The 25,803-nt window shown below is 42.0% G+C and overlaps 4 protein-coding genes across 7 annotated transcripts in view; 1 reads left to right on the top strand and 3 right to left on the bottom strand.

Annotated features, from left to right (window-relative positions):
* Positions 1-5,918, bottom strand: part of LOC127959409 (beta-1,4-mannosyl-glycoprotein 4-beta-N-acetylglucosaminyltransferase-like) — a 19,588-nt gene extending 13,670 nt beyond the window's left edge. Inside the window, exon 1 of one of the 3 annotated variants that reach the window (XM_052558587.1) lies at positions 5,898-5,918. The gene's annotated coding sequence lies outside the window, so the exon portion shown is untranslated. The other 2 variants (XM_052558586.1, XM_052558585.1) reach the window with 2 other exon arrangements.
* Positions 5,919-7,158: 1,240 nt separating this feature from the next.
* On the bottom strand, positions 7,159-15,022 carry LOC127959411 (TGF-beta-activated kinase 1 and MAP3K7-binding protein 1-like). Of its 2 annotated transcripts, none has more exons than XM_052558588.1 (11): positions 14,886-15,022; positions 13,658-13,788; positions 13,434-13,584; positions 12,738-12,824; positions 12,349-12,478; positions 12,136-12,252; positions 10,347-10,458; positions 9,857-10,001; positions 8,702-8,915; positions 7,977-8,130; positions 7,159-7,776 (listed from the first exon to the last, which is right to left on the bottom strand). In XM_052558588.1, exons 1-11 carry the CDS (start codon positions 14,916-14,918, stop codon positions 7,437-7,439), a joined length of 1,614 nt encoding a protein of 537 aa, XP_052414548.1. In that variant the 5' UTR covers positions 14,919-15,022; the 3' UTR covers positions 7,159-7,436. The 2 variants fall into 2 exon arrangements, with proteins under 2 accessions (XP_052414548.1, XP_052414549.1); XM_052558589.1 differs by having other exon boundaries at positions 7,159-7,659.
* A 68-nt stretch (positions 15,023-15,090) lies between these two features.
* On the top strand, positions 15,091-18,405 carry ift27 (intraflagellar transport 27 homolog (Chlamydomonas)). The gene is made up of 7 exons (XM_052558604.1): positions 15,091-15,256; positions 16,202-16,281; positions 16,903-16,962; positions 17,054-17,113; positions 17,223-17,340; positions 18,031-18,140; positions 18,229-18,405. The coding sequence occupies exons 1-7, from the start codon at positions 15,223-15,225 to the stop codon at positions 18,325-18,327; spliced, it is 561 nt and encodes a 186-aa protein (XP_052414564.1). The 5' UTR covers positions 15,091-15,222; the 3' UTR covers positions 18,328-18,405.
* A 281-nt stretch (positions 18,406-18,686) lies between these two features.
* Positions 18,687-25,564, bottom strand: LOC127959422 (voltage-dependent calcium channel gamma-2 subunit-like). Its single transcript, XM_052558599.1, has 4 exons — positions 24,082-25,564; positions 20,936-21,019; positions 19,915-20,055; positions 18,687-19,637 (listed from the first exon to the last, which is right to left on the bottom strand). The coding sequence occupies exons 1-4, from the start codon at positions 24,290-24,292 to the stop codon at positions 19,102-19,104; spliced, it is 972 nt and encodes a 323-aa protein (XP_052414559.1). The 5' UTR covers positions 24,293-25,564; the 3' UTR covers positions 18,687-19,101.
* Between the last annotated feature and the right edge of the window lie 239 nt (positions 25,565-25,803).

Raw genomic sequence — 25,803 nt, 5'->3', positions numbered from 1 at the left:
ATGTCACCATGGAAACGTACGTCACACGTCATGTGTCACTGAAAGTGTCCGGAGCCAAACTCAGTCTTGGACAGTGTGTGTGTGTGTGTGTGTGTGTGTGTGTGTGAAAGTGTGCGAGGAGCAAACACGCACATCACAGATTCCACAGAAGTAAAAATCAAGCTTATTTTACGAGCACTACAATGTTTCATGAACAGATTTTACCCCTGAACAGTCACGACTGTGAACCAACACTGTTCTTCAGGTGATTTTTATTATATTCTCATCATTATAACAGTGATTTGCTTATTAAAAGTGTGGATAAGCTCCGCGTCCTCAGAAGAGCAACACCTTACCCCTCTTTTTCCTCCCGTAAAAATGGGCGTGGCCATTTGTAAATTCAATGGGTCAAGATTCCGGTCTCATCCGCATCCAGCTATTTTTAGCTGTACAAAACAGTTAGATATTGAAATTTGGTGTGTCTTACCATATTATTTTATGATATTATCTTAATTAAGAACACACTGGGTTGTAGTGCAAACAGCTTTACCATTTACTGCACTTTTTATTCTTCTCTTTTTAGGCTTACTTCCACATTGAAGGAAATGCTGATACATCGCTGGCTGTTTAGCCCCGCCCACCGACTCTACATCACTGATTGTTTAGCCCCACCCCCCATGCCACTGATTGTTTAACCCCGCCCACCGACTCTACATCACTGACTGTTTAGCCCCGCCCCCCACGCCACTGATTGTTTAGCCCCGCCCACCGACTCTACACTGCTGGTTGTGTAGGCATGTGAAAATACCACATTTAATAACATGTTTTAACTCCAAACTCACTTCATAATGTCAGCCGAGTGTTTGAAATAAATCCTTCTCTGTAAATTCTTCTGCGAGGTGTATTTGGAGTTTCTCTGGTCTTCAGATGGAGATATCCTGCAAAACCCTGCTTCTCTGACAGATACGCATCACCATCACAGCTTCTGTCGAATCGCAATTTCGATTCCATTTCAATTAATCGTGCAGTCCTATCATGTAGTGTGAATAAGGAGAGAGGAACACAGGCAGACGACGCTGTGCAGAAGTTGTGTTAGCGTGCCTTCTTTCTGATCACAACAAGAGTGCATGAACTTAATTTTTAATGAGATCCAGACCACGTCACTAAGAACTCTTTACAAACAAGACACTATTCAATGTGGGATTTTGGAAATAACTGACACTAAAAGTTAAGCTGTGTGACTGAACCGGTTTACTCAGTGTTTCTCGGTGTCTGCTGGGACCATCACTCTTCAGAAGAAGGTTGTGTTGGTGTGTGTCTGAGCTGTGTATTGGCCTTTAGGCATGAAATCTTCACTGCGGTGGAAATAACACCTCGGGTGACTGAAACTACACCCGATATCAACCGCCTGACACTTCATCAAATATTTACAGGCCTGATTTCAGAACAAGTTTGAACATTACATTAAGTTTCCTAGTGCTGATATGAGAAACTCCAGCAGAGAATGATTCCTCTCATCGCGCGTGTGTGTGTGTGTGTGTGTGTTAAAGACATCGTTCACCCAAGAATGAATATTCGCCCTCATCTCGTTCCAAACCTGTAAGAGCTTGGTTCATCTTCAGAACACAAATGAAGATATTTGTGATGAACTCCGAGAGCTCTCTGAGTCTCCAGAGACAGAAGGATCCTAACACCATCAAGACTCAGAAACACAGCAAGGACATCGTTAAAACAGTCCATGTCACAGCAGAGCTTCAGACGTAGTTTTACAAAGCTATGAGAATACTTTTTGTGCACAAATAAATAAAAAAAGACTGAGTTTATTCAACATGTTGTCTCCTGAGCATCTCCCTGCAGAGTCGTTCTGGAGAGTATCACACACATAACAAATGCAATGGATACGCTGTTTACGCTTTGATCTGAACGAAAACGTTGTTTACTTATGTGATACCCTCCAAAATTTCACCTTAGCAGCTAACAGAGAATATTCTCAGAACGTTCTAAAGGTTCTCTCAAGTTCTCTCTCTCCTGCAGTGATGTCAATGGAACGCTTGTTCAGACAGCGCTCAATAATGTTCTCAAAACCCTTATTTATACATCATTTAAGGAATGTTTTAGTTGGACGTTCATTTAACTTTTCTTTCAGATCTCTGTTCTGAAGAGCTGATCCCCATCAGTGAAAGCTGAGATTCTGTCCTTAGACAAAGCCTTACTCTGATAACTGACAGGAAACTGTGTCATAGCCCCGCCCACAGTCTGATCTGATTGGCCCGACACACAGAATTAATTCATATGTGCTGTGATTCACACACGATCATGTGTGTTTGAATCTGTTATTACTCTAACTGGATTGGACAGGGGATCTCAGGCGGCTCTGGGACAGGAAGTGGTCATCAAAGAGCAGGAAGCGCACAGCTGGAGAGAGAGAGAGAGAGTGTGTGTGTGGGACGACCCCCCCCCCCCCCCCCCCCCCCGCTGAAGGGAAGCGAGTGGAACGTTCCGTCAGGCGTCGCTCGGCTCACACTCAGAGGTCAGAAACAGGTCAGCACCATTTTGGCTGCAGTAGGGGTGTTCAGACACAGCTGAGCACACACACACACACACACACACACTGAGCGCACCGCTGCTTCTCTACAGATTGCCTCAAATACAATAAAACCTTCTGGATCAAACCATCACGGACAGCTGCATCGTCTGTATCAAACGCATTACAACCAAACTACTTTTGTTTATCTTCAATTGAGATCTTCTCTCTGTGCACTGGAAAAAAAAAAAACTTTATTCAAATGAATTTCCTGATCTGAAGAAACACAGCTGCTGAATATTCTATCACACTTTCATTGTGTTCAGTAAATATGTAAGTTTACTGAATTCATGTGTGTTGGATTAAACAATTGGTTATTCTGTTGCATTAAGTGCAAATGCATGGGTTTATTTCGATCTCCCAGAGATTGAAGTCAAGAGTGATGTTTTGCTGTTCGTGTCTGTTAGTGGTTGAGAGGATGAACATGAGTTCAAGACCTGGATCTGTGCTCGTTAGTGCGGTTACTTACTGTAAATGTACGTCTAATCAAGATTAATGAATGCTGTTAAAAACAACTAATTAAAAAAATGAGTCAAACCTCATCATATGTACTCATAATTTGGACAAAGAGATATTCACCCGAAGAATGAAAATGGTGCCATCATTTAGAAAAGAGCGTGTTCTGTTAGCAGCATTCTTCAGAATAACTTCTGTGTTCAACAGAACGACTTCAGAGAGAGTAAAGGATGACAGCACTTTGAGTTCGTTCAAGCGGATTTTACTTAATAACGTATGAATTAGGGCTGCACCATATTGGGAAAAAATTACACTGCGATATTTTATTTTTCTGCGATATATATTGCGATATGAAATCTAATTTTTTCTTACAAAGGTTCAGAAATGGTTTATAACAGTACAAGCCAGAACAGGGAGCGATTACAGGGAAGAGGAAGCATGGATTATTATTATTTTAATATATATATAGTTTTTTGCAGATGTCACTTGAATATTGTCATGGATTCGTCGGTTCAGAGATTTTTTTAGAATCATACTTTGTTATTCATTTGACATTCTCTAATAATGTTAATCAAGTGTTTTAAACAGTGATAATTTAGTGTTTCATGCTGATTGTCCACTCTTCTCTTAGTTAGACGTGTGTTTGGTTTGCGTCACGCGTCTGATCGATGAATCCAGCAGCTCTTCACTGCACTTTCTCAGCATCACTACACTTCAGTAATCAAGATGTTAATTTGACCTCCGTCACTGAACATCGTTAACCCCTTCAGAGGATTCTGTGATCACACACTCCTCCAAATGTTGACTTCATCAGCTTGTTGTGTGTGTCTGTTATCTTACACACCATATGAGCTGAGGAAGACACGAGCCTCAACATCTGCTCACCGTGTGTTCACACACACACACACACACACACACGTCATTGTGTTCTGATGTGTGCTGCAGGTCAGTCACCTGTGAGCCGAAACTCAATCCACATCATTACCTGGAAAACACCGGAGCAGAACCTGAACAGAGAGCTTCCCCTCGACTAACATCAAACCCATCTGTCCACGAGAACCACAGCTCAGGCCAGACACAGAAATATGAAAATATATTATATAAGAAATGAAGCCTGAGGATGATTTGTTTTTTTATGTCGTTTCCATGATTCCACCAAATTCTCATTACTGCAATGCAAACATTTAATATGTGCATGATATTTGTCTCTGTACAGTCTAATAATGCTTGCAGTAAATGTATAACAATGCCATATATATTTTTTGTTTTGTTTGTTTTGCATAATGAGAATCGATTGATAATCAGCTTGGAGTATAATGAGCATTTAGAAGAATAAAAACTCCAAACTGAAGCATCCTGACGTTCAGTAACAGGAATGTGACAGTAACCTATCAAAACAAAGCCTGATTCCTGAATCATCAGTCAGACTCCTTCTCATCACACTCAGACATCTGATATGATGTGTCCACACAGATCTGGAGTCAAACCGCATCAGGATCTGGACTGTATCTCCAGAGGCCTGCACACAATGACTGGGTTACATATTTAGATCATATTTACACGCCTGGAGGGATAACATCCTCTGTAAGATCAAACAGCTCGTCCTGCAGATAAACCACATCAGATCTGAAGCGAATCCGAATCCGTATTAACAACAGCAGCAGTGTTTCATAATAAGACGCCCGTGATTTCCGTGATGCTGCACCCCATCCACCGCTCCGTGTGTGTGTGTGTGTGTGTGTGTGTGTCTCACCCATCGCCTGACGCTCCTCAGATGTTCATTGCGGATGGAGGCTCTGCGGAGGCTCAGGGTGGAGGTGAACGCGAGGCTGTTGTTCGCATCGGAGCGGTCGGACGCGTCGTGGAGCGCGGGAGATGCTTCAGTGACGCTCCGCCGGTGATGCGCGCGGATCCGCGTGTAAATCCATCCTGCGGCGGAAGAAAGAGAAAATCGCTCTCGATGTGCGTCGACGCCTCGATCCCCGCTTGATCTCCGTTAACGGGAGCGACGAATCCGTCCGCGCTGCTTCCTCTCGGTATGATTTTCTGCTGAAATGACGCTCTTCCGCTAAGCAGTGATCGGTGCGTCCGTCGGTAACGTTACTGGGGGCACAGAGACCCGCAGCTCCGCCCTCCGGACCACCGACACACACACACACACACACACACACACCAGCGGATCACTTCAGCATCGTGCAGCTCTTCATCCTCCACAGCAGCTCATTATTCATCACAAATCATCGCTGATTCATCCGAGCACTTTAATCACGTTCATATCAAAAGGCGATGAGATATGACGGTGTTCGTGAACGTCGTGGTTCGAGTAGAAAACAGGAACCGTGTTTTGTTGAACTGAGTATTTAGAGAATTGGACAAACTGTTATTGGACATTAAATAAACCTCACATGAAAAACATTAATAGAACGTTCGGACAAATGTTTTCAGAACGTTAGCGCAAAAACGTTATTATACATCAATAACATCGCCACTGTAACATTTCATTGGATGTTCTTCTGAGATGAGAGAACACTCGAATGTAACATTCTCATAATGCTCCCAAAACATAACTGAGGAAAAAAACGACTTTTAAACGTTTCAAAAACTCAAACTGTTGTTAGAATAACTAAATGGGATAACTAGTTAGTAAAAAGTTTTGAGAACATATTTAGAGCATATATGATATACAAAAAAAGAAAGTCCGACACACGTGACTTCATTTGAAAGACTATCATCTAATTCATTTTTCAGCATTTTTATGTAAATCAGCGTGTGGCGACATTCATCAATATCAGTAATTCAGTCCTGCTTCCAAACTTACTGTAAGAAGAACGATCAAATAAACAAACGGGGTTAGATAAAACAATAGATTGACATTTACTAATGACGCTTTTCCATCAGGTCTCTTGATGATGCATCCTCACAGTCTCACGTGTTTTCCTGGAAATGTTAAACAAGACGTCTGAGACATCAGTGAATTCACTTCTTATAGCGCCACCTTGTGTTCAATTCTGAGACCAAAGCTGGTGTAAGACGTCTTGATCATCAGACGTGTGTCTGGCAGCTGAGATTTTTACCACACATTTTCCTCATGATATATTTGTAAATGTTCAACATACAGACAGGCTTCCAATATACTGTAATCATCAGATCTTTACTAACATCATATCATCTGTCATCTAATTTAACTGGAATAATCTGCACAAGTTACTGCTGACTCATCTCAGAATCTTGAATATTTAAAGCTGAAGTTTGAGACAATTATTTAAAATTAAATAAAGAAAACTACAAATATAAAAGTGAAAGTATTAATAAATATTATTAATGCATATCCTTGCTCATACTCAACTTGATTTTTATTTTAACACATTTTTTCTATTTTAAACACTGAAATCAGTAGTGCATCTTTTTCTGATCACAGGCATCCTTCTTCTCGGTCCAGTTTTTATCCCATTTCTAATTTACCCTTTATCTCAAAGATCCTTGAGAAAGTTACTCAATTACAATCTTATTTGGCTGTTAATTCTGTTCATAAGCGGTTTCAGTCTGACTTCAAACCTTCACAGTACCGAACCTGAATCCCTTTTAAGAGTCTCAAGTGATATTTGTACAAAAACTGATTCTGGGAAATCCATGGCTTTAGTTTTATTAGATCCGAGTGCTGTCTTTGATTTGGCTGACCATGAGGTCCTGTTGAGATATCTGTGGTCTTACAGTGGTTCTGTTCTTATCTGACCGACAGATGTTCTAGTGTTCATGTCGGTCAGCAGACCTCCTCTTGTATACCTCTTAGTTGTGGAGTACCACAGGGATCAATCCTTGGCCCGCTTTTGTTTACCTCTGGCTTCCATTTTTAACAAATATAGAGTGTTTGTATTAGTAAGATCACTCTCTATTTCTGCTTTAAAGTCTGCTCTAAAGACATATCTATTCTTTGTAGCTTTCAATACCCCTTGATCATTGGTTCAATTATTGTTTTATTATTATTGTGTTTTACATTTAACAGTGTTTTGTTTATTATAATTTCTAAGTTTTTATTCTATTCTGGACAGCACTTTGGTCAGCTTTGGTTGTTTTGTTTTTTTAAAAGTGCTTCATAAATAAATATTGTATTGTATCGTAAAAGAAACCAAACCAGAATGTGAAGCTGAAACGAGAGCTGTTTATTAAAGGAAGACACTATAAACTCAAAGGACACAGAAAACACAGACAGACAGACAGACAGATGTATAAAAGAGGCTCGGCCTCACTTTGGTCTTACAGAGAAGTCAAACTCCACAGAAGCAGGAAGAAAGAAACGTGAGTGTGAAGTCTTATAAACATGACGAGTTTCCCTTCGATACAGTCAGTGGAGCTCCTCTCTCCATGATTACAAGCCAAACGGCTCACAGATGGAATAAAGTTGTGTTTCACCCGATCCTCACTGCGGCCCCAGATCTCCAGACAGACCCTGGCCCTCGCTGTGGTCGGAGCCCCAGAGCCGGTAGAACTGTGTGAAGTCGACGTATGGAGGCACAGGTCCCGTCTCGTCCGGCTGCGCCGCCTGACTGCCTCTCTGCCGGAACAAGCTGCCGTCTCCAGAGCTGGAGCTGGAGCTCTGCGTGTGTGTGGTGCTGGACTGCAGCGTCGCTGTGGGACTCTGACTGAGGGGAGGAGCACAGACACACAGAGGGGCGGGGTCAGAGGGAGGGGCGGGGCCAGGACTCTCACTGATGGGCTGTGAGGTGTCTATGGTCAGGGGAATCAGGGCTGTCAGTGGACTACAGTAAAACAGGGGACCATGGAGAGAGATTTATGTGTTACTGATAAGGTTATGAATGCATTCAGCTGAAGGAAACAACACTAGCTGAGGTGCAGGAATGTTACAGCTAACTAAAACTAAACCAAAAAAACATTCAACTACTAAAACTTTAACATTAAAAAGGGAACTTTTAGTTTTTTTAATGTTCAGCGCTGTTACCCGGCGGTCGGCGTGTCTCCCTCCAGCGTGGACGCAGTGCTGGAGCCGTTGGTCAGCGTCCCCTGCGCAGGCATCACCAGAGACAGCATCACACTGGTCTTACTGGTGCTCTGATGGTTGGAGTACGGCACAGACACCGGGTAGATCCGTCCTCCTGCGCACACAGGAGTTTTAGACATTTATTCAAATCTCCTCTTTTTTTTTTTATCTTAAATCATATTTTTAAGATTTAAACTACGTTTCATACATTAATCAAATTCTAAATTAAAATTTAACACTGACCATGTTTATAAATGGCTCACTGAATCATTGACTCATTTAAAAATGAATCATTTATTAACGAAAGACTTGTGAGAGATGCGCAACTGTTCTGCTTTGGCTTTGCTTAGAACTATTTTCTTTAGCAAAATGGAGCAAAAATATATCATAATGTGTCTATAATCTAAGTCAGTTAATATTACTTGCTTCTTTATCTGAAGTTGTATAAAATCAATATCACATTTGCAATCGAGCTGAAAGTCGGGAAAACATCACTCCTGGTCGTGTGATGTTGTATATATTATATAGAATATTTATATTTTTTCTACCGCAATATTGCTCATGTTTTTGTGTGTGCTGTTCTTATAGTTTTGATTTCCTAATATTTAGTAAATGTAAGTATTTAAATATAGTTGCAGTGATTTAAGCAGGGTTAGGAGCAGTTGTTCTGATCCGCCGTGTCTCACCTTGTGTGGGTGTGAGCGAGCCGTCTGCGAGGGTGTAGTTAATGACTCTGATCAGAAGAGTCATGTCTTCATGTCTGCTGCAGTGTGATGCTCTCTGTCTGCCGCTCACGTAAACATCATGATGCAGACGCTTGACGCGCTCCACCACCGACTGCGCAGCCGCCTCCAGACTGCTCTGCTGCGCCAGCTCCGCCGCTACCATGGCAACTATCTCCTGCAGGGGAACATGGGAAATGTAGTGCACAGATATTGAAACGATGCTGAAGGACGGATGTGACTAGAGGTACAACTGAAGTTATTGAATAAGCATGTAAAAGATGCAAGAATCATATGCACTGACAGTGAGAGTCTGTTTAGCACTGCAGGTCTTCAATGAAATGAGTAAGGGGTGGTTTTTCTTGATTACTGTATGATAATTGAAATCACCACATGGCCTTAAACAATTAAATAGACTGCAGAATGTTATATTTTCTATTGCATGCATGAATTGCTTGTATTCGAAAAGTGCTGCACGAGCTCGTGGCGCCAGGGACCGAAGTACAGAGAAAATCTGTGCTGAAAGAGTGTTACTTGTAAGTTGGGTAATTTATTTTTTTTCCTCCTTGTTTAATTGAAGATAGTTCTGGCACATCCAACTATTAATTTCATCAATGCATTGGCAGAGAGAGTCAATGGGGCTGTAGTCATTTGGAGATAAGGCTAGGTAAATCTGGGTATCATCAGCATAGCTGTGGTAGGCAATTTGGTTCTTTCTCATTATCTGAATCGGTGGGAGCATTTACAGGCTAAACAAGAGCGGTGCTAGAATCGAGCCTTGTGGGACACCGCATTCATGGATGTCCACTTAGACCCAGTTTTCCAGTTTTCTCTAGTAGTATGTTATGATCGACAGTGTAATTGATAGTGTAATTGTGTAAAAAGCACATTTTGGCCATTTAATTTATGCAATGGTGAAAGAAATTGGCAAAATACATGGGGGAAAATGTGAAAAAAAAACTATTCGGTATTTGACCTTTGGTATCTAACCAGTATCCAGTATCTAATTTTATTATGCCAATTTTAATTTTGGTGCATCACTAGACGTGACTTTATTTCAGCAGCTCTTACGTTCCAACAGATCTTCAGCAGATCTTCAGCGATAATTCATGTTATCACCTGGTTGACCTGCTCCGGTCCGTGGGCCGACTCCAGGGCTTTTATCAGCCCCTCTGACATCAGCAACAGGAAGCCCATCACGCCCTCCAGTGATTGGCCGCCGTGGATCTCAGGCTCCGAGATGATTGGCTTTTGCTTCGCAGCACTGAATACAGACACGTTATCAAAAACATTGACATAATTTAAAACGGTTTGAGTTCATATTAAGAATTTAGTGCCACTTTAATGAATTAACTTTTTGTTTTACCAGTTTTCATAATGTTCATTTTTAACATAAACATAATAAATCAGAAATCTAGAATGGTCAAATAAACTCATATAGTGTCACACAGCCAGTCTGTGGTCGTTCATGCTGTTTGCTGCGACTCTGTGAGCAAACCATGAAAGTTAACATTCACTTGATTTGTGTGTGTGTGTGTGTGTGTGTGAAAGAGAGAGAGAGAGAGTGAGTACGTTTGTGTGTGTGTGTGTGTGTGTATCAGAAACACACCTGAGTACGTCGATGTCTGTGTAGTTGAATTTGACTTTATAGTCTCCGATCCGTCGAGTGCTGCTCTGACCTGAGATCAGTCCAGTCTGCCTCAAGCGCACTGGATCCAGACCTGAGACACACACAATCATTTACTTTTTATCATTTAGAGTAACAGTGTATTTTAGAAAAGCTGAAAATCTAAATCACCATACACCTTAAAGCCATGATCAGAATAGCAAAGGAGGTGATTTAGTGACATGAACACATGGACCACGTGTTTTAGAGAGAAATCTACACATGAGGATGATTTTACAGCACCGCGGTTCACGTTAAAATATTAGTACTGTCATTGTGTTGTAATATAAAATAATAACAATGATTTCTTTGATTATTTTTAAGTAGTACTTGATTTTATAGTAAAGTAATACAAAAATAATATTTCTAGGATTGGTTTTATTCGGTAATTTTAATATTTTTCATATACACTACCAGTCAATTGTTTTTAAGCAGTACGATTTTTTTGTAAAAAAAAAAAGAAAAGAAAAGTTAAACAATTATGAATACTCACCAAGCCTGCATTTAATTTTATCCAAAGTACAGCAAAAGCAGTATTATTTTGAAATATCTTTACTATTTAAACTGTTTTCTGTGTGAATCTCTGTTAGTCTTCAGTGTCACATGATCTTCAGAAATCATTCTTATATTATAATCATTATTACCATCATTTTAAAGAGTTGAGTAATTGTTTTTAGGATTCTTTGATGAATAGAAAGATCCTTCTTTAAAAAACATTACAAATCATACTGTTCAAAAACGTTTGACTGGTACTGTATAAAGTAATAGTAATAATAATCATTTTTATTGTTTTATACAAAAACAATATTCAATCAAAATTTTGGCCAAAATGTGCAGCACTACACACAATCCCAGTAAACTAATTTCTCACTTTTTTTATCAGAAAAATGGCATGTAGTTTTTTCCCCAACTCATGCAGCCTTTTACATTTCACAATATTCACATTTTGATTGCATGTTGTATTTTATGTATTTTATGTGTGTGTGTGTGTGTGTGCGGACAAAAAAAACAACCTTTCGCGGTTTTTTGATCAATTTTGCGATTCCTTATTTCCAAAAAAAAACAATGAGAGCTTTATCAAAAAGTTGTAACATGTCTCTAGAAATGACATAAGTCAAAATAATCACTAAGTAAAAATAAATAAATTAAATAAAAGCGGGATCCAGGGATTGTTTTTTCTTCATAGAGCTCACTGTAGCGGTGTACTCCGTCTCCGTCTGCAGTGTGTGTACAGTACGTGTACGCGCTTCAGAAGCAAGCCAGAGCACATTAAAATCATGCACGAGGGTGAATCTCTCCGCTCGCACGCAGATTTCCTCTGCTCTGTTAGAAAACCAGACACACGTGCTCAGATACACGCCGTGTCCGGTGCACACACAACTCTCTCTGTCCTCATGCGCTAGATATTCATTCTTTTCACACGTTTCTATTTCTAACCTTTTCTGTTCTCATCTTTCACCCTGTGCAGTGTGAACGCTCTGATCCATTAACATGGGCTCTGAAAACATACGCATCACAGACACAGTGTGTGAACCTGGAGTTAGACAGATGCCCAGTCTGTTCTGTTCTAGCGCTGCATTCTGATTGGATCAGATAACATACTGCAGGAGGTCAGGGCTGCGGAAAATCATGCTATAAAACGATTTATAAATCGCGCACGCTCAAATCGTGATTTTATTATGATTTTGATTAATTGCACAGCCCTATGTGTGTGTGTGTGTGTGTGTCTGACCCAGCTGGGCGAGTCTGGACAGCTCGTCCTCGTTGTCGGGTGTGTGTGCTCGTCCGATCTGGATCACCTGGTTCTGACCGTCAGTGGTGGTCTTACAGAGAAGAGCCCGGTTGGTTCCTGAAAACACACAGAGATGAAGAAAACAATGACAGGATCAGCACACAGCATTTGATTTATTTGTGTGTGTGTGTGTGTGTGTGTGTGTGTACATACCAACATTAGCGATGTAGAGTTTATCATTGAGTATCAGAGCGACTATAGCAGTGGCTCCTCCTGAAACCTCCTGCTCTAAAGTCTTGAGACGCTCCGCAATCTTCTGAGTCTGAGCTGACGGATAGATACCCTGAAACACAGACAGCAGACAGACACAGAAATGTACAATTATGCATTTAGCAGAGACTTTTATCCAAAGAAACTTACAGTGCAAACATTTTTTTATCAGTATGTGTGCACCCTGGGAATTGAACCCAGGACCTATTGTGCAGCTAACGCAATGCTCTACCACTAAGCCATAGGAACAGACAGACAGACAGACAGACGGAGAGAGACTGTAATCCAGAGCAGAAGCAGTGATCCAAGTCTCCTCATGTATGTGTGCTCACCTCAGGAAGCTGTGTTTGGAGGTTTGCTTTCTCTGCAAGAGCATCATCAATGGTCTCGAAGTAGCTCTTCTCTACAACATCAAAAGCCTGAGAGACCAGTACAGAAGACATCACATTAATAATTACCATTGTTAACCATTTTTCTTAAACTTCTTCTTTAATGCAGTCCATAAGTAATCCACAAGCACTTCAGTCCATCAGTGAACATCTGGAGAAGACAAAACCTGAAACACATCCAGCATTAAGATGATTTTAACTCAAACACATAGAGTCTATAATCATAATAACACTTCCTCCAGTGAAAAAGTTCATCTGCTGTTGTCTCTCACAGATTAGTTTAGATCTGTTTAAACGCTGCTTGATCTGTGCAGATTTCTCTCCTGATTCAGACCAGAACACTTTTTCACTGGAGGAGTGTTATTATGGATTATAGACTCTATGTGTTTGAGTTAAAATCATCTTAATGCTGGATGTGTTTCAGGTTTTGTCTTCTCCAGATGTTCACTGATGGACTGGAGTGCTGTGGATTATTGGGATGTTTTTATCAGACTCTCATTCTGACGGCACCCATTCACTGCAGAGCATCCACTGATGAGACACTGATGCAGTGCTGCATTTCTCCAAACCTGATGAAGAAACACACTCCTCCTGATCTCAGATATGCTAAGGGTGAGCACACTGTTTTAGATCTCAAACCTGTGAGAGGATTCTGGCCACGTCTGCGTCCGTGTGACCGGTGCTCAGCTGACCCAGCAACAGCTCCGCCGTCAGACGCTGAGACACGAAACTGGCCACGCGGCTGCCGTCGAAGCCGTTAAACACGCCGTAGAGGAAGCAGCTCTCAGTGCTGAGGAGGGAACAGGAAGTGACATCAGTTCACACTGATCAGAGTCTGCGCAGGCGTCTGCGAGTGGCTCTACCTGAAGCAGAAGTGTCCGTCTTCGTTCGGATGGCTCTGGGTCCCCTGTCCATCGGGGCTGTACACACAGTTTGGGGCCGATCCGACGCCGCACAGCTGACACAGAGGAAGATCGTCTGTCCAGCTCTGATGCTGCAATCACACACACCTGACCGATCAATCGCTCTGATCAGACTAGAGACCGCTCTCTGAACACTTCAGCACTGCACAACATCATCATGATCTTATTTCCAGTAAAAATATCAAAACACTGAAATCAACATACATTCACTTGAGATGCAAAATGATATGAAATAAAGACATGTTTACTGAAAAAACATATAAAAATGATGTGCCTGTGAAATTATTAATCAATTCCAAAATAAACATTTGTGTTTACATACTATATGCATGTGTGTGTAATTAAATATAAATATACTGTGTATATTTATTATGTATTTATTATGGATAGTGTTCCTGTGGTTCAGTGGTAGAGCAGTGTTAGCAGTGCAAGGTTGTGGGTTCGATTCCCAGGGAACACATGTTAAGTAAAAACTGCATAGCCTTAATGCACTGTAAGTCCCTTCAGATAAAATATTGTGTTGATGATAAAGATATTTATTCCGCTCAGTGCTTCTCAAGATATAAAGGCATAAAATAAACACGGACCACATGATTTCACACAATATTACATGCAAAACAAGTTTCTGACCCTGTTGACAGAGGTTTAAAATTTTATACATTTTTTTGTCTGAAAGGCTACATTATCTTTTATTGATAAAACATTATTATTAAACAATTTAATTTATCTGATAACTGCATCTTATTTGTTTCGATAGCTTCTTTTGCACTCATTTACAAGTCGCTTTGGATTAAAGCATCTGCTAATGATTAAATAATCAAAGTAAATAATGTTAAGATAATGAGTTTCTTAGCTTTTTATGTATGTGTATATTATTTATTAATGTAGATTTGGTTAGTTAATCTGACAGTTTGTGTACATCAGACCATTAGACTTGTCACAACAGTGACTGTTTAATAACATAATAAATGAATTCGAGGATGTTTAATGCTGTAAATACAGACTACTGCTGTCATAAACAGGGAATAAACACTAACACTGGTCGCCTATAACACACGAGTGTTAAACTACACAGAGAGCCCGGAGTAATAATGAATAATAATGAGTAATAAAGAGTAATAAAGTGTAATAATGTGTGCTGATGATGAGAGAAAAGCACTTTTCTTACGCTCTGCATCAGACTACTGCGCTGCGCCGCCATCTTGACCGGAAGTAAGCGGCGTCAGGTCAACAGCACATCTGTGCGCGTGCACGGCTGAGACTCTGAGCGCGTGAAGCGTGGCGGCCACTAGCGGTGGATTTCAAAACAGCTGCGTTAACGTCAGAGTGACGTATGTCTACTGCGACACGACGTTCAGCCAATCGCAGTGCTCAGGCTTTATGTCAGTCGCTAAGCAACGCTGTAGGCTCGGGCTGCAGTAGCGGAACACAGAAACAGTTCCTCTTCACGTGTAATCAGCTCATGCTTATTAATCTAATCAGTTAATTATTATTAATCTCTGCTGATGGTGAAGTTAAGAGCCCGATGTGTTGTTGTGGGTAAGAGCGCGTTTGTTTGTGTATGATTATGATTTGATATAAAGTCGCAGAGACCGTGTTGTGGAGAAACTGGATACATGTGACAGAAGTTACAGTTTAAAGCAGTTTAATTACAAAATAAATGTAAATAACGTTACAATCTGTAAATGAAAAATGAAACGTAATTTAATTACAGTTACTAAAGAAAATGTTAATGTTTATACAGTGGGTTACATCTGAATATTTTCACACACATATACAGTAGATGATTTGTAAAAATTGTTAGCCTGAATGCACTGTAAGTCGCTTTGGATAAAAGCGTCTGCTAAATGCATAAATTTATTTTATTTATTTAATTTATGTCACCTTTATTTATATAGCGCTTTAAACTAAATACATTGCGTCAAAGCAACTGAACAACATTCATTAGGAAAACAGTGTGTCAATAATGCAGAATGATAGTTAAAGGCAGTTCATCATTGAATTCAGTGATGTCATCTCTGTTCAGTTAAATAGTGTCTGTGCATTTATTTGCAATCAAAAGATGTGATTGATTTAATTTTGTTTCCTGTTTGAGTTTATGTTATATGCTTTATTTTGTTAAGATCAAGTGTTTTAATTCTGTATTTAACTCCGATATCTCAGAAGAGTCTGATTTAGTGTCAGCTGTGCTTTAAGATGATTTAAGATGATGACAGTAATCAGAGTTGAGTTCTACTGTAAGATCATTAACAGAGGAAACATTCTTCAGACATTGAGAACAGTAATCACGTGTATTCAGTTAAAGTACTCTAATAAAGTCACTGAAATAGTTTCACTACTTATTACACTGTAGATAGAGTTACTTGTAATCTGTTACTTTAATTACATTTCCAAAGTAGCCTTCCCAACACTGATGACGACAAACTGTGTGTGTGTTTATATGTGTATGTGTGTGTGTGTGTGTGTGTGTGTGTGTGTGTTCAGGAGACGCGGCGGTGGGGAAGAGCTCTCTCTGTCAGATGTTCCGCAGTGACGGCGCAGTCTTTCAGAAGAACTACAGCATGGTAAATATTTGAATGTCCAATGTTTAGAATGGAGAAAATAAATAAAGGACAGGAGTTGTAACGGAGGGACAGAGACGTGCGGATCCATATGCAAGCTGTTATTCCTGGACATGGTCTAAACACAGACAGGGTCGACACAGGGGCAAACAGGTATATAGAGGGCAAGACAAGGAATATTCCTAGGGCTAGTATGAGTCTTTAATGAGCGAACAATATCCAGAGGGCTAAGCAAGAGGGGTAATCCAGAGCAAAGGGGTCAAAACACGGCAAGGCAATTAAAAGAGTAAACCAGTGGTTTTCAACCTGTGGGCCGCGGTGGTATTGCAGGTGGGCCGCCAATTACTTTTAAAACTCTTTCTAGGGCTGTGTGATTAATCGAAATCACCATAAAATTACGATTTGTGCATGCGCAATTTCTAAATAGCCTTATAGCATGATTTTCCGCAGCCCTGACCTGAGAGAGAGACAGGTGCAGATCACAGCACATCATACACTTCATCACTCTGAATTTCAATCACACTGTAGTGTTGTGAATAATGACTAATTGATGAATGGATGGATGGATTAAATGATGGATGGATTGATGGATTTGGTCAGAACTGAACTGTGTGTGTTTTGCAGAATGTTGGTGTGGAGTTGCTGGAGAAATCAGTGTCCATCCCAGACACCAGTGATGCTGTGGTACACACACACAAACACACACACACACACACACACTCATCATACCTGCTGATGGATGGATGGATTGATTGATTGGTTTTCTCTCGATCAGGAGTTTTATATCTATGATTCTGCCGGACGGGAGCCGTTTGCAGAGGCCTGTGAGAACATGGTGAGTTTAATAAAAACAACCTAAACACACTCCGTGTGACCCTGACGTCTCTGTAATGATGTGTGTGTGTGTGTGTGTGTGTGTGTGTGTGTGTGTGTGTGTGTGTCAGTGGAATCAGCCGTCGCTCATGTGTGTGGTGTTTGACATCACCAGCGAAGCCTCGTTCACCAGCTGCAGCCGCTGGGTCGACAGGGTCAGATCACACTGCAACGGGCTGCAGGTGCCAGGTCAGAGGTCACGGACTCACCACACACACATCTCACACACAATCACACACCACAAATTAATTAAGTGTTTAAATACATGGTAAAGTTCTAAAAGGTGCATTAAGTGATATAAGTACATATCTGAAAGCAGCAGAACAGACACGCCCACAGCCCAACAGGACCACGCCCCTCTTTTGAAATCCCCGCCCCTCAGGTACTACACAACGCTGGGATAACAACGATCGCAGAAACAAGTGAAGATGATGCACAAGATACTCAGTCAAAAGCCAACACGGATAAGTTATGTGAAACAATACAAAATCATGAAAAAAAAACATCGTGACCTCTTCGAGTCTAGTCGATCTGCCAATATCCGTCCTGTTCACTCAGACTGAGCGCTCTCTTCTCTCTAAACAAGACACGCCCCCTTACTGCTGATTGGCTGCAGGTGTGTTTTTAACAATGTCTTAAAAGCCTTTTTCAAAAATCACTTGTGCACCCTTAAACTGAAATCTGAAATTTAAATAATAAAACCAAAGGTAAAACTGAAAATCTAAAAATAAAATCTAATTCAAAATATTATTCTAATGTTATGTAAATAACACTAAAGTAATACAGTGTTTTAGAGAGACACGAACCACAAAACCTCCGAGAATCCATCACTGATGCTAGTGCTGCTGTGATGATGTCACTTCCTGTGTTTGTGGTCAGGTGTGCTGGTGGGGAATAAGATTGACCTGTGGTCCAGGAGGGAGGTGGACGCCGCCGTCGCTCAGTCATGGGCTCAGAGTCACGGGCTGGAGTACCACGAGACGTCTGCTGTGAGCCCAAGACACGCATCTTCATCATCTTCATCATCATCATCACTGTCCCTCTGAAGCTCTCTCTCTCTCTGTGTGTGTTCTGCAGAAGGAGATCGGTCAGTATGAAGCTCCGTTCCTGAGTCTGGCTCGAGCGTTTCTCTCGCTCTATCAGGATCAGATCCAGCTCATCCAGAGCCTCGCTTGACCTCCTGCACACTCAGTCACGTGTGTTTCACTGTGGTCTGAGCTCAATAAAAAACTCATTCCTTTCTAAATCTGACAACTGTCACAGAATCTTGAGTGAGTTATTGTAGTTTTAGTAATCTCACGATCAGTGTTGGGGTAACGCATTACAAGTAACGTAATCAGATGACTTTTATAATTTAGAAGGAAACATCGGAGTTACTTTATCAAACAGATAACTCCAGTTACTTTGTTTCTCCTGGATTGAGTGACAGCTCTGGTGTTGCCATGGTGACAGAAACGAGATGCTGCTCCAGTCTAGAAACTATTTTTGAGGATGGTTTAATCAAACACATGCAAATGAGTCGACACAAATCAAGCTCTTATTATCCATGATGATTTTATTGACTTCTGATTCGCTCGTTTGTTCTTTTGCTTCTTCTTGAATCAAGAAGTCTGTGTGTGGTTTATTAACAATGTTCATAAATTCATGTATGTATCTTTTCATATATTTAAATATATATATTTAGTCAGTAGTATGTTTATAATGACATATAAATCTCGGCCGGGATCGTTTTGTCTTCCCTGGGCTCACAGAGGTTCACAGTATTTATGCACAACAGAATAAAACAAATGTGAAGAGAAGAGATTTCAAGAGCTCTCAGTCCAAACGCTGTGGCTCCGATTCGTCAGAAAGTTGAAAACATGTAAGTTTACGGAAGATAAGAAAATCATGCATTTCACGTTTCTGTCCTGTGACGTGTGACCTCGTCATCCCCTGCAGGGGGCGCTGCTCTCATACAGGTGTGGTGCGCCGGTTGGCATCCTTCGAGTCCTTCTGGATGCAGTTGTGCACCTGGAGGAAGTCCGGCTCTCTGTCGGAGTTGTACATCGGTGGAGAGCCGTGTGGAGTCTTGAGCGTGTCTCCGCCGCGGCCGAGAGTGTACATGGAGATATCGGTGGAGGGCAGCGCTCCGAAGGCCTTCAGTCCCACGGGAGAAGCGTCACGTGAGTGCGAGGGCTCGGTGGAGCGGCTGGAGGAGCGCGACTCACGCCGGTAACGGAAGCGGTAGCTGGGGATTCTGCTGATGGCGGATCCCTGCAGATAGTCTCCTCCTCCGCCGGTCCGAGCGCGAGGCGCGCGTGTCTCCCGGTGCCGGTCGATGAACATGTGGACGGCCAGGACACCCACCATCTCCGCCATGATGAAGGACAGCGCGCTGAAGTAAAAGCTCCAGCCGTACGAGTAGCTGTTCTTCTTCGAGTCGCTGTTGGACGGGTCGCCCGCGTTGGCTGATATGTACACGATTATCCCGATGATGTTACTCAGACCTGAGGATCCACACAAACACACGCAGAACATCAATCATATGGAAAATAATTGACAGAAACAGAAACATGAAAGCAAACTATTTTACTGTAAGCATTTGTGGTTGTGAATACAGTAAAACACCGTACCAAAGAAAAGAAACAGTTGTTGTTCACACGTGAGGAGTTCGTGAGCCAATCTGATTGGTTGTGTTTGGAAAAGGACATCACATACACTTCAAGACACTTCCTGTTAGATTTTAAATGGAGAATTATGTGTTATTTTATGAAATTGGATGACCTGCGGATACGAAGAAGATTCCTGCGCTGAGGATGATGTTGTGTCGATTCTTGTCGAACTCGCTGGCGGCGACACAGAGACCCCCCATGAACAGCAGGATGACACTGAGGATGGGGAAGATACTGGAGGCCCGGACCGCACCTGAAACACACACCAGACCTGAGACACTGGCCGTCTGAAGCACATCACATGCTCCAACTGTCAATCAAATCCATTCAGCCAATCAGAGTCCTCAGGACAACAAATCAGGAGTCATTAACTAAAATGATCAAACTGTTTGTTTTCAGAACTTTACACACAAATCCAAGAATTGCACACACAATAGCTAAAATACAATAAAATATAAAAATTCTAAATGTTATCTCACACATTCTCTCTCTCACACACACACACACTCGTACATGACCTTCATCACTATCTGATCACACACATTATCCTCTCGTCTGGTCTCTGGTGTGAAGTGGTTTGTTCTCTAAACTCTCTCCAGGTTCTGCTCTGTTCTTCTGTCTGTTAATGTTTGTCCTCCCTTTACTTTCTCTGCCTCTCTTCAGCTAAGATCCTTCATCATCATCATTACACACTGCATTCACACACATGTTCGGATTACCTGACTGACCTCTAATCAAGAGTGTGTGTGTGTGTGTGTGTCATAATGATTGATTGACTGATGACATCATCGCATGAGGTCATCATCACTTCCTGTCATTCACATGACATCACTCAGATCCATCTCTTCAGTTCAGGAACACATCGGGCCTTGTCTTACTCTACAGCTGTGATCATCTTTATGTGTGTGCAGCTGCGTGGATGAGGAGGAGAGGATGAAGAGCACAGGCTTTTCAGAGTTTTGACCCACATACACTGCAGTGAAATAATTATAGAAATAAGTGACCTAATTAAAGACTTTAAAGAGCAGGAGCAGCTCTGAGCAGCAAACCATCATCCTCTCTCTCTCTGTCACACACACACTTCATCTCACCATCATCACACACACACACACACACTAATGTGATTGACTTACGCAGGAAATACTCTGATGCATCGGCTTCATAGTCGGCATCTTCAGGAAAGTGATCAATGTGTTTACACATGCCTTTAAAATTACCTGAGAGAGAGAGAGAGAGAGAGATTAGTAAAGCAAGCAGTTCAGTGATGATTTCTGTTTCTGATCATGTTTATCAGCTGATTTCTCAGTCAAGAACTAAACTACCCATAATCCTCAGATCCACCAATCAGGGAAGATGATGTTACCATGGAAACACAAATTATGGCAAAAGTGCTCAACAGAGACCTGACTATTACTATTCGTAAAATAAATTAATGCTTTGTTGATCAAGAGTGTATTCAATAGTGCCATTAAAGACATTTATAATTTTACAAAAGATTTCTATTTCAAATAAAAGCTGTTCTTTTGAACTTTCTGTGAATATTGAAAAATCAAATGTCTTACAGTTTCCACGAAAATATTGTGCAGCACAACTGTGTTCAACATTGATAATAATCAGAAATGTTTCTTGAGCAGTAAATCATCATATTATTCTGATTTCTGAAGATCATGTGACACTGAAGACTGGAGGAATGATGCTGAAAATACAGCGGAGCATCACAGAAATACATCACACTTTAACACAGATTCACACAGAAAACAGATGTTTTACATTAGAATAATATTTGCAGAAATCCCTGTATTTTTGATCAAATTAATGCAGCCTTGATGAGCAGAAGAAACTGCATTTCCAAAACATGAAAAACTCTTACAAATCCAATGTATTTCTTCACATTACAGTCAATCTAATATACTATACTATACTTTATATATAATATTGTTTTCCAAAAGGTGAGGCAGGCCAGATTTATCATTCCCCTCTAGCCTCAAATCATGAGTGTAGCTTCATCTGACCTCTGACCTCTGACCCCTGTCACATGATCTCCGTTCCCCTGTAGGATGGCTGTGCCCGACTCTCTCTCTCTCTCTCTCTCTCTCCCTCTCTCTCTCTCTCCCTCTCTCTCTCTCTCTCCCTCTCTCTCTCTTCTGCTGCTGTACGCATGTATGTTGTATAACTGCGTTACATAATTCACTCTTCTCCACATGAGTGTGTGTCAGTGATTAGGAGCGTGTTTAACAGGATTAGCCTTATTCCACTGATCTCTGAGATGTGCTTGCGCCCACACACACACACACACACACACACACACACACACACACACACACACACACACACACACACACACACTGGCCCTGTGACTGTCATCACCTCTCAGTGGGTGTGAAATGTGCTCAGTGGAGCTGGAAACGTCTCAACAGCCCTCCGTCTGTCTGTCGGTCTACAGCAGCTCTGTCTCTTACCTTCTCTGCATCGTACACATTTTCTCTGAACATGTTTCATACATGTGTTTCATTTGTTCCTCACACTTTGCAATCAAAATCAAACATCATCGGGTGATGTTGTAGTGCTCCTAAACCCCGCCCCTGCAAACTCATGCTCACCTCAGAGCCACGCCCACACCTCAACAGCCAATCAACAACCAATGCAAAGAACAGAGTCCCGCCCTACATTTGTTTCTTTCTCAGTAATCTCTTTACTCGGATGTTTGTCACAGAAGAGCAGAACAGATCTGCTGCTACTTACGTTACAGAGCAGGTTTAAGCACGTCGTGTATTAATCTTATTTGTAAATGTTACAGATTCAAGCAAGCATTTCCATTTTGAATAAATTCTCATCTTGAACAAAAGCAAGACAAACCACAAAATGGAACGCAAAATAATAAATCAAAGCTGTTTGGATCACAGTTAAACTTCCATTCAGAAACACTTCTGACATGAATCAGTAATGCTCATCCAGAGGATATCAATCTAATCAAATCACCTCAGTCACAGCAGATAAAGCCAAGCGTCCTCATGAGCCACGTGTGTGTGTCAGTTCATAACCAGACTCTCATGATGTGTTTCCAGTGTAGCATCTACTGGATCAGTCTTTAATCCATCTATCATCTATTCAGAAGAACCCAGATATTAAACTAGACTACTATAAAAGATAAAACAGTTCTTGCACTTACAGATAAATACTGGCGAGTATGTTAGAGACTGGTTGTGTGATGATGTCCTGTACGTGAGGATGATGTTCAAGACAAAGACAGCAGCTGTGTAACCGGATCATTCTGTTATTAGCCATCAGTGTGTGAATTATTGACTGCATCGCTTCTGCTGGATCAGTTTCACACGTTTACTCAAGTGTTGATGATGCAGAACTCCTTCAGTAACACACATATAACCTCAGCATAAACTCAGTATCTCAGAAATAAAACGGAGAATCAATAGTTTTACCAAACATGAAACTTAGCTGAAACACTTCCTCGCTGTTACGCCATCTGAGAAGATCAGGATGAGTTTGTGTCTTCATCAGGTTTGAATGTAGCACTGCATCAGTGTCTCATCAGTGGATGCTCTGCAGTGAATGGGTGCCGTCAGAATGAGAGTCCAAATCATCTTTTGTCTTCTCCAGATGTTCACTGATGGACTGGAGTGCTGTGGATTATTGGGATGTTTTTATCAGACTCTCATTCTGACGGCACCCATTCACTGCAGAGCATCCATTGATGAGACACTGATGCAGTGCTACATTTCTACAAACCTGATGAAGAAACAACGAAAGAATCATCAAATCTATAGGGAAATAAACTTGCTCAGACCCTGAACACAGCAAGTGCTGGATCTGACCTGAACAGAACTAAACCAGAAACTCCTTCCTCCTGCAGCTCCAGAGAGTCACACTGGGGCTCAAACCAGATCTGCATCCTGATGCTGCTTTACATGTGGATGTACATTGTGCACTTCACTCTTTAAAATAAGGGTCAGTGATGCCACAGAAGAACCATCTTTGGTTCACCAAAGAACCTTTAAGTGTTCCATTTTTTTTTTCTTAGTGTGAAGAACATCTTAATCATCTAAAGAACCATTTTCCACTGTAATGGAGAATGGAAAGGGATCTTTATGGAACCATCATTCATGGGAACTTCATGGTTAATATTCAAAGCCTTCTTTAGCTTTTCAGCAAATAATGGCTTCAGTCTGGATCTGTTTCTCACACTAAACTATGGTGTGACCTCCGCACAAGCCACACGCGTGATGAACTACGGAGAGCTGCATCTGTTCTCCAGAGCTCCTACCTTCCAGACAGCAGGTCCTCCACAGCCCAGAATGGGTCATCACCTCCTCGTTCTTCTTGCCGGTCTCGTTCTCGTTACTAGTCTTTATTTTACAGACCCCGCGTGAGTAGAGCCAGTAGTCCGTCCCGACCGCGATGGTCATCAGACTGAAGGCGGCGAAGGCACCCACCGTGGTCAGGAGCATCTGGACGCCCCGCTCAAACACACCCATAGTGCTGCTCTCAACGAAAGGGGAGCCCCCTTTCCTCTTGATGTACAGGAAATAAATATTGGTGGACTTCAGAGGACAAAAAAATAAGAAGAAACGGGGCGAGGGCCCTCGAGGGTTTGTGACCTGAACGAGAAGGAAGACTAACACTTACATACTACTGCAACTCATCAAGAGATCAACTTGACCCAGACAGAACATGTCTCTCCATCTGAGAAGCGTCTGCTGTGCACAAACATCTGACAGATGTCGGTTTTACATGCATTCTAACTCTAAAGACATCTAATAGAGCTTTATCTGACAGGAAACGTCCTTTACACGTATTGCAGGCGTCTCCAGGACACACGTGTGCTATCAGAGGAGTGACTCTCCAAGCAGCACACTGGCAAGTGATGAACTCATCTTCACTCAGTCGATGCAGCTGTCTACTGAGGGCACGAGGGAGAGACCGACGGCTCCCGGTGAAAACCGCATCCGGTCCGGCGCTCGAGCACGCGCATCCATGAGTCTAACATTCAGGGATGGATTCAAAAACGCGTCAGTGAAATCAGTCCATCCTGGTGCTTATTACAGACACAAACGGATCGCCTATTAGAGAAAAAATAAATAAAGATTGAAGCGTGAAATCACTCGCTCGCCTTTTTCCTAAAATTCTGGTCTCCAGTTTCCATAGGTGTCCTTTCTTCCGTCGAATGCTTCGTGAATCCGGTCCACAGCAGCCCTGCTGTTCTCCCGATCCCCGAGCCGCTCACACACACACACACACACACACACACACACACGTCTCCCGGCGCTGAATGAAAGGGAGCAGTCTTTCTGCTCAGTGTCCGTCTCTGAGACTCTTCACCTCTTCAGAGAGATGCGGATGTTGTTCCTCCAGTCCAGATGCGTGACTGAGGAACATCTGGAGCTGAAGGCCTCGTCTCAGTCTTTCAGATCTGCCACTCGATCACATCCTGGGTTTTATCTGGTCAGAACCAGCCTGTGTGGTGCTGATGTTTAGCAGTAGTGAGGATCACTGAGGACTGATGGATGCTCTGCAGCTGGTGCTGAGGCTGCACCGATCCTGCTGTTACCAAGGCGACTGTCTCCCTCTTGCGATGGATTCAGTGTTAGAGGTGTGAGAGCATCACCCGTCGCTTCTGACAGACAGCTGGATTCTAATCACTGCATCACTGCTCAGATCGTGTGAGCGAGGTCAGGGGTCACAGACAGAGCAGCTTCGAGCAGAGGACACACTTTACATTCAGGACGCGCGAGCAGCAGCCAGAGAGAGTTCAGCGAGATTCAGGAGTTTAGAATACAATGCAGTGACGTCACGCGAAAGCAGGCTCGCGATTGGCTGATGGTGCTGCAGTTAATGTGTCAGTGTTCCGCATGTCTCCATGTCTCACACACACACACACACACACACACACACAGTCAGCTGAGCATGCGAGTGCAGGTGTGTGTGATTTCTGCCGGAGCAGAGATGTGCTGACTGTCCAGTTTCCATGGGAACATCTTCATCTGTG

Source organism: Carassius gibelio, chromosome B6 (genome assembly GCF_023724105.1).
Source record: "Carassius gibelio isolate Cgi1373 ecotype wild population from Czech Republic chromosome B6, carGib1.2-hapl.c, whole genome shotgun sequence".
Classification (NCBI taxonomy): domain Eukaryota; kingdom Metazoa; phylum Chordata; class Actinopteri; order Cypriniformes; family Cyprinidae; genus Carassius; species Carassius gibelio.
The sequence above is the reverse complement of the archived record's forward strand: the minus strand, read 5'-3'. Positions and strand labels throughout refer to the sequence as shown.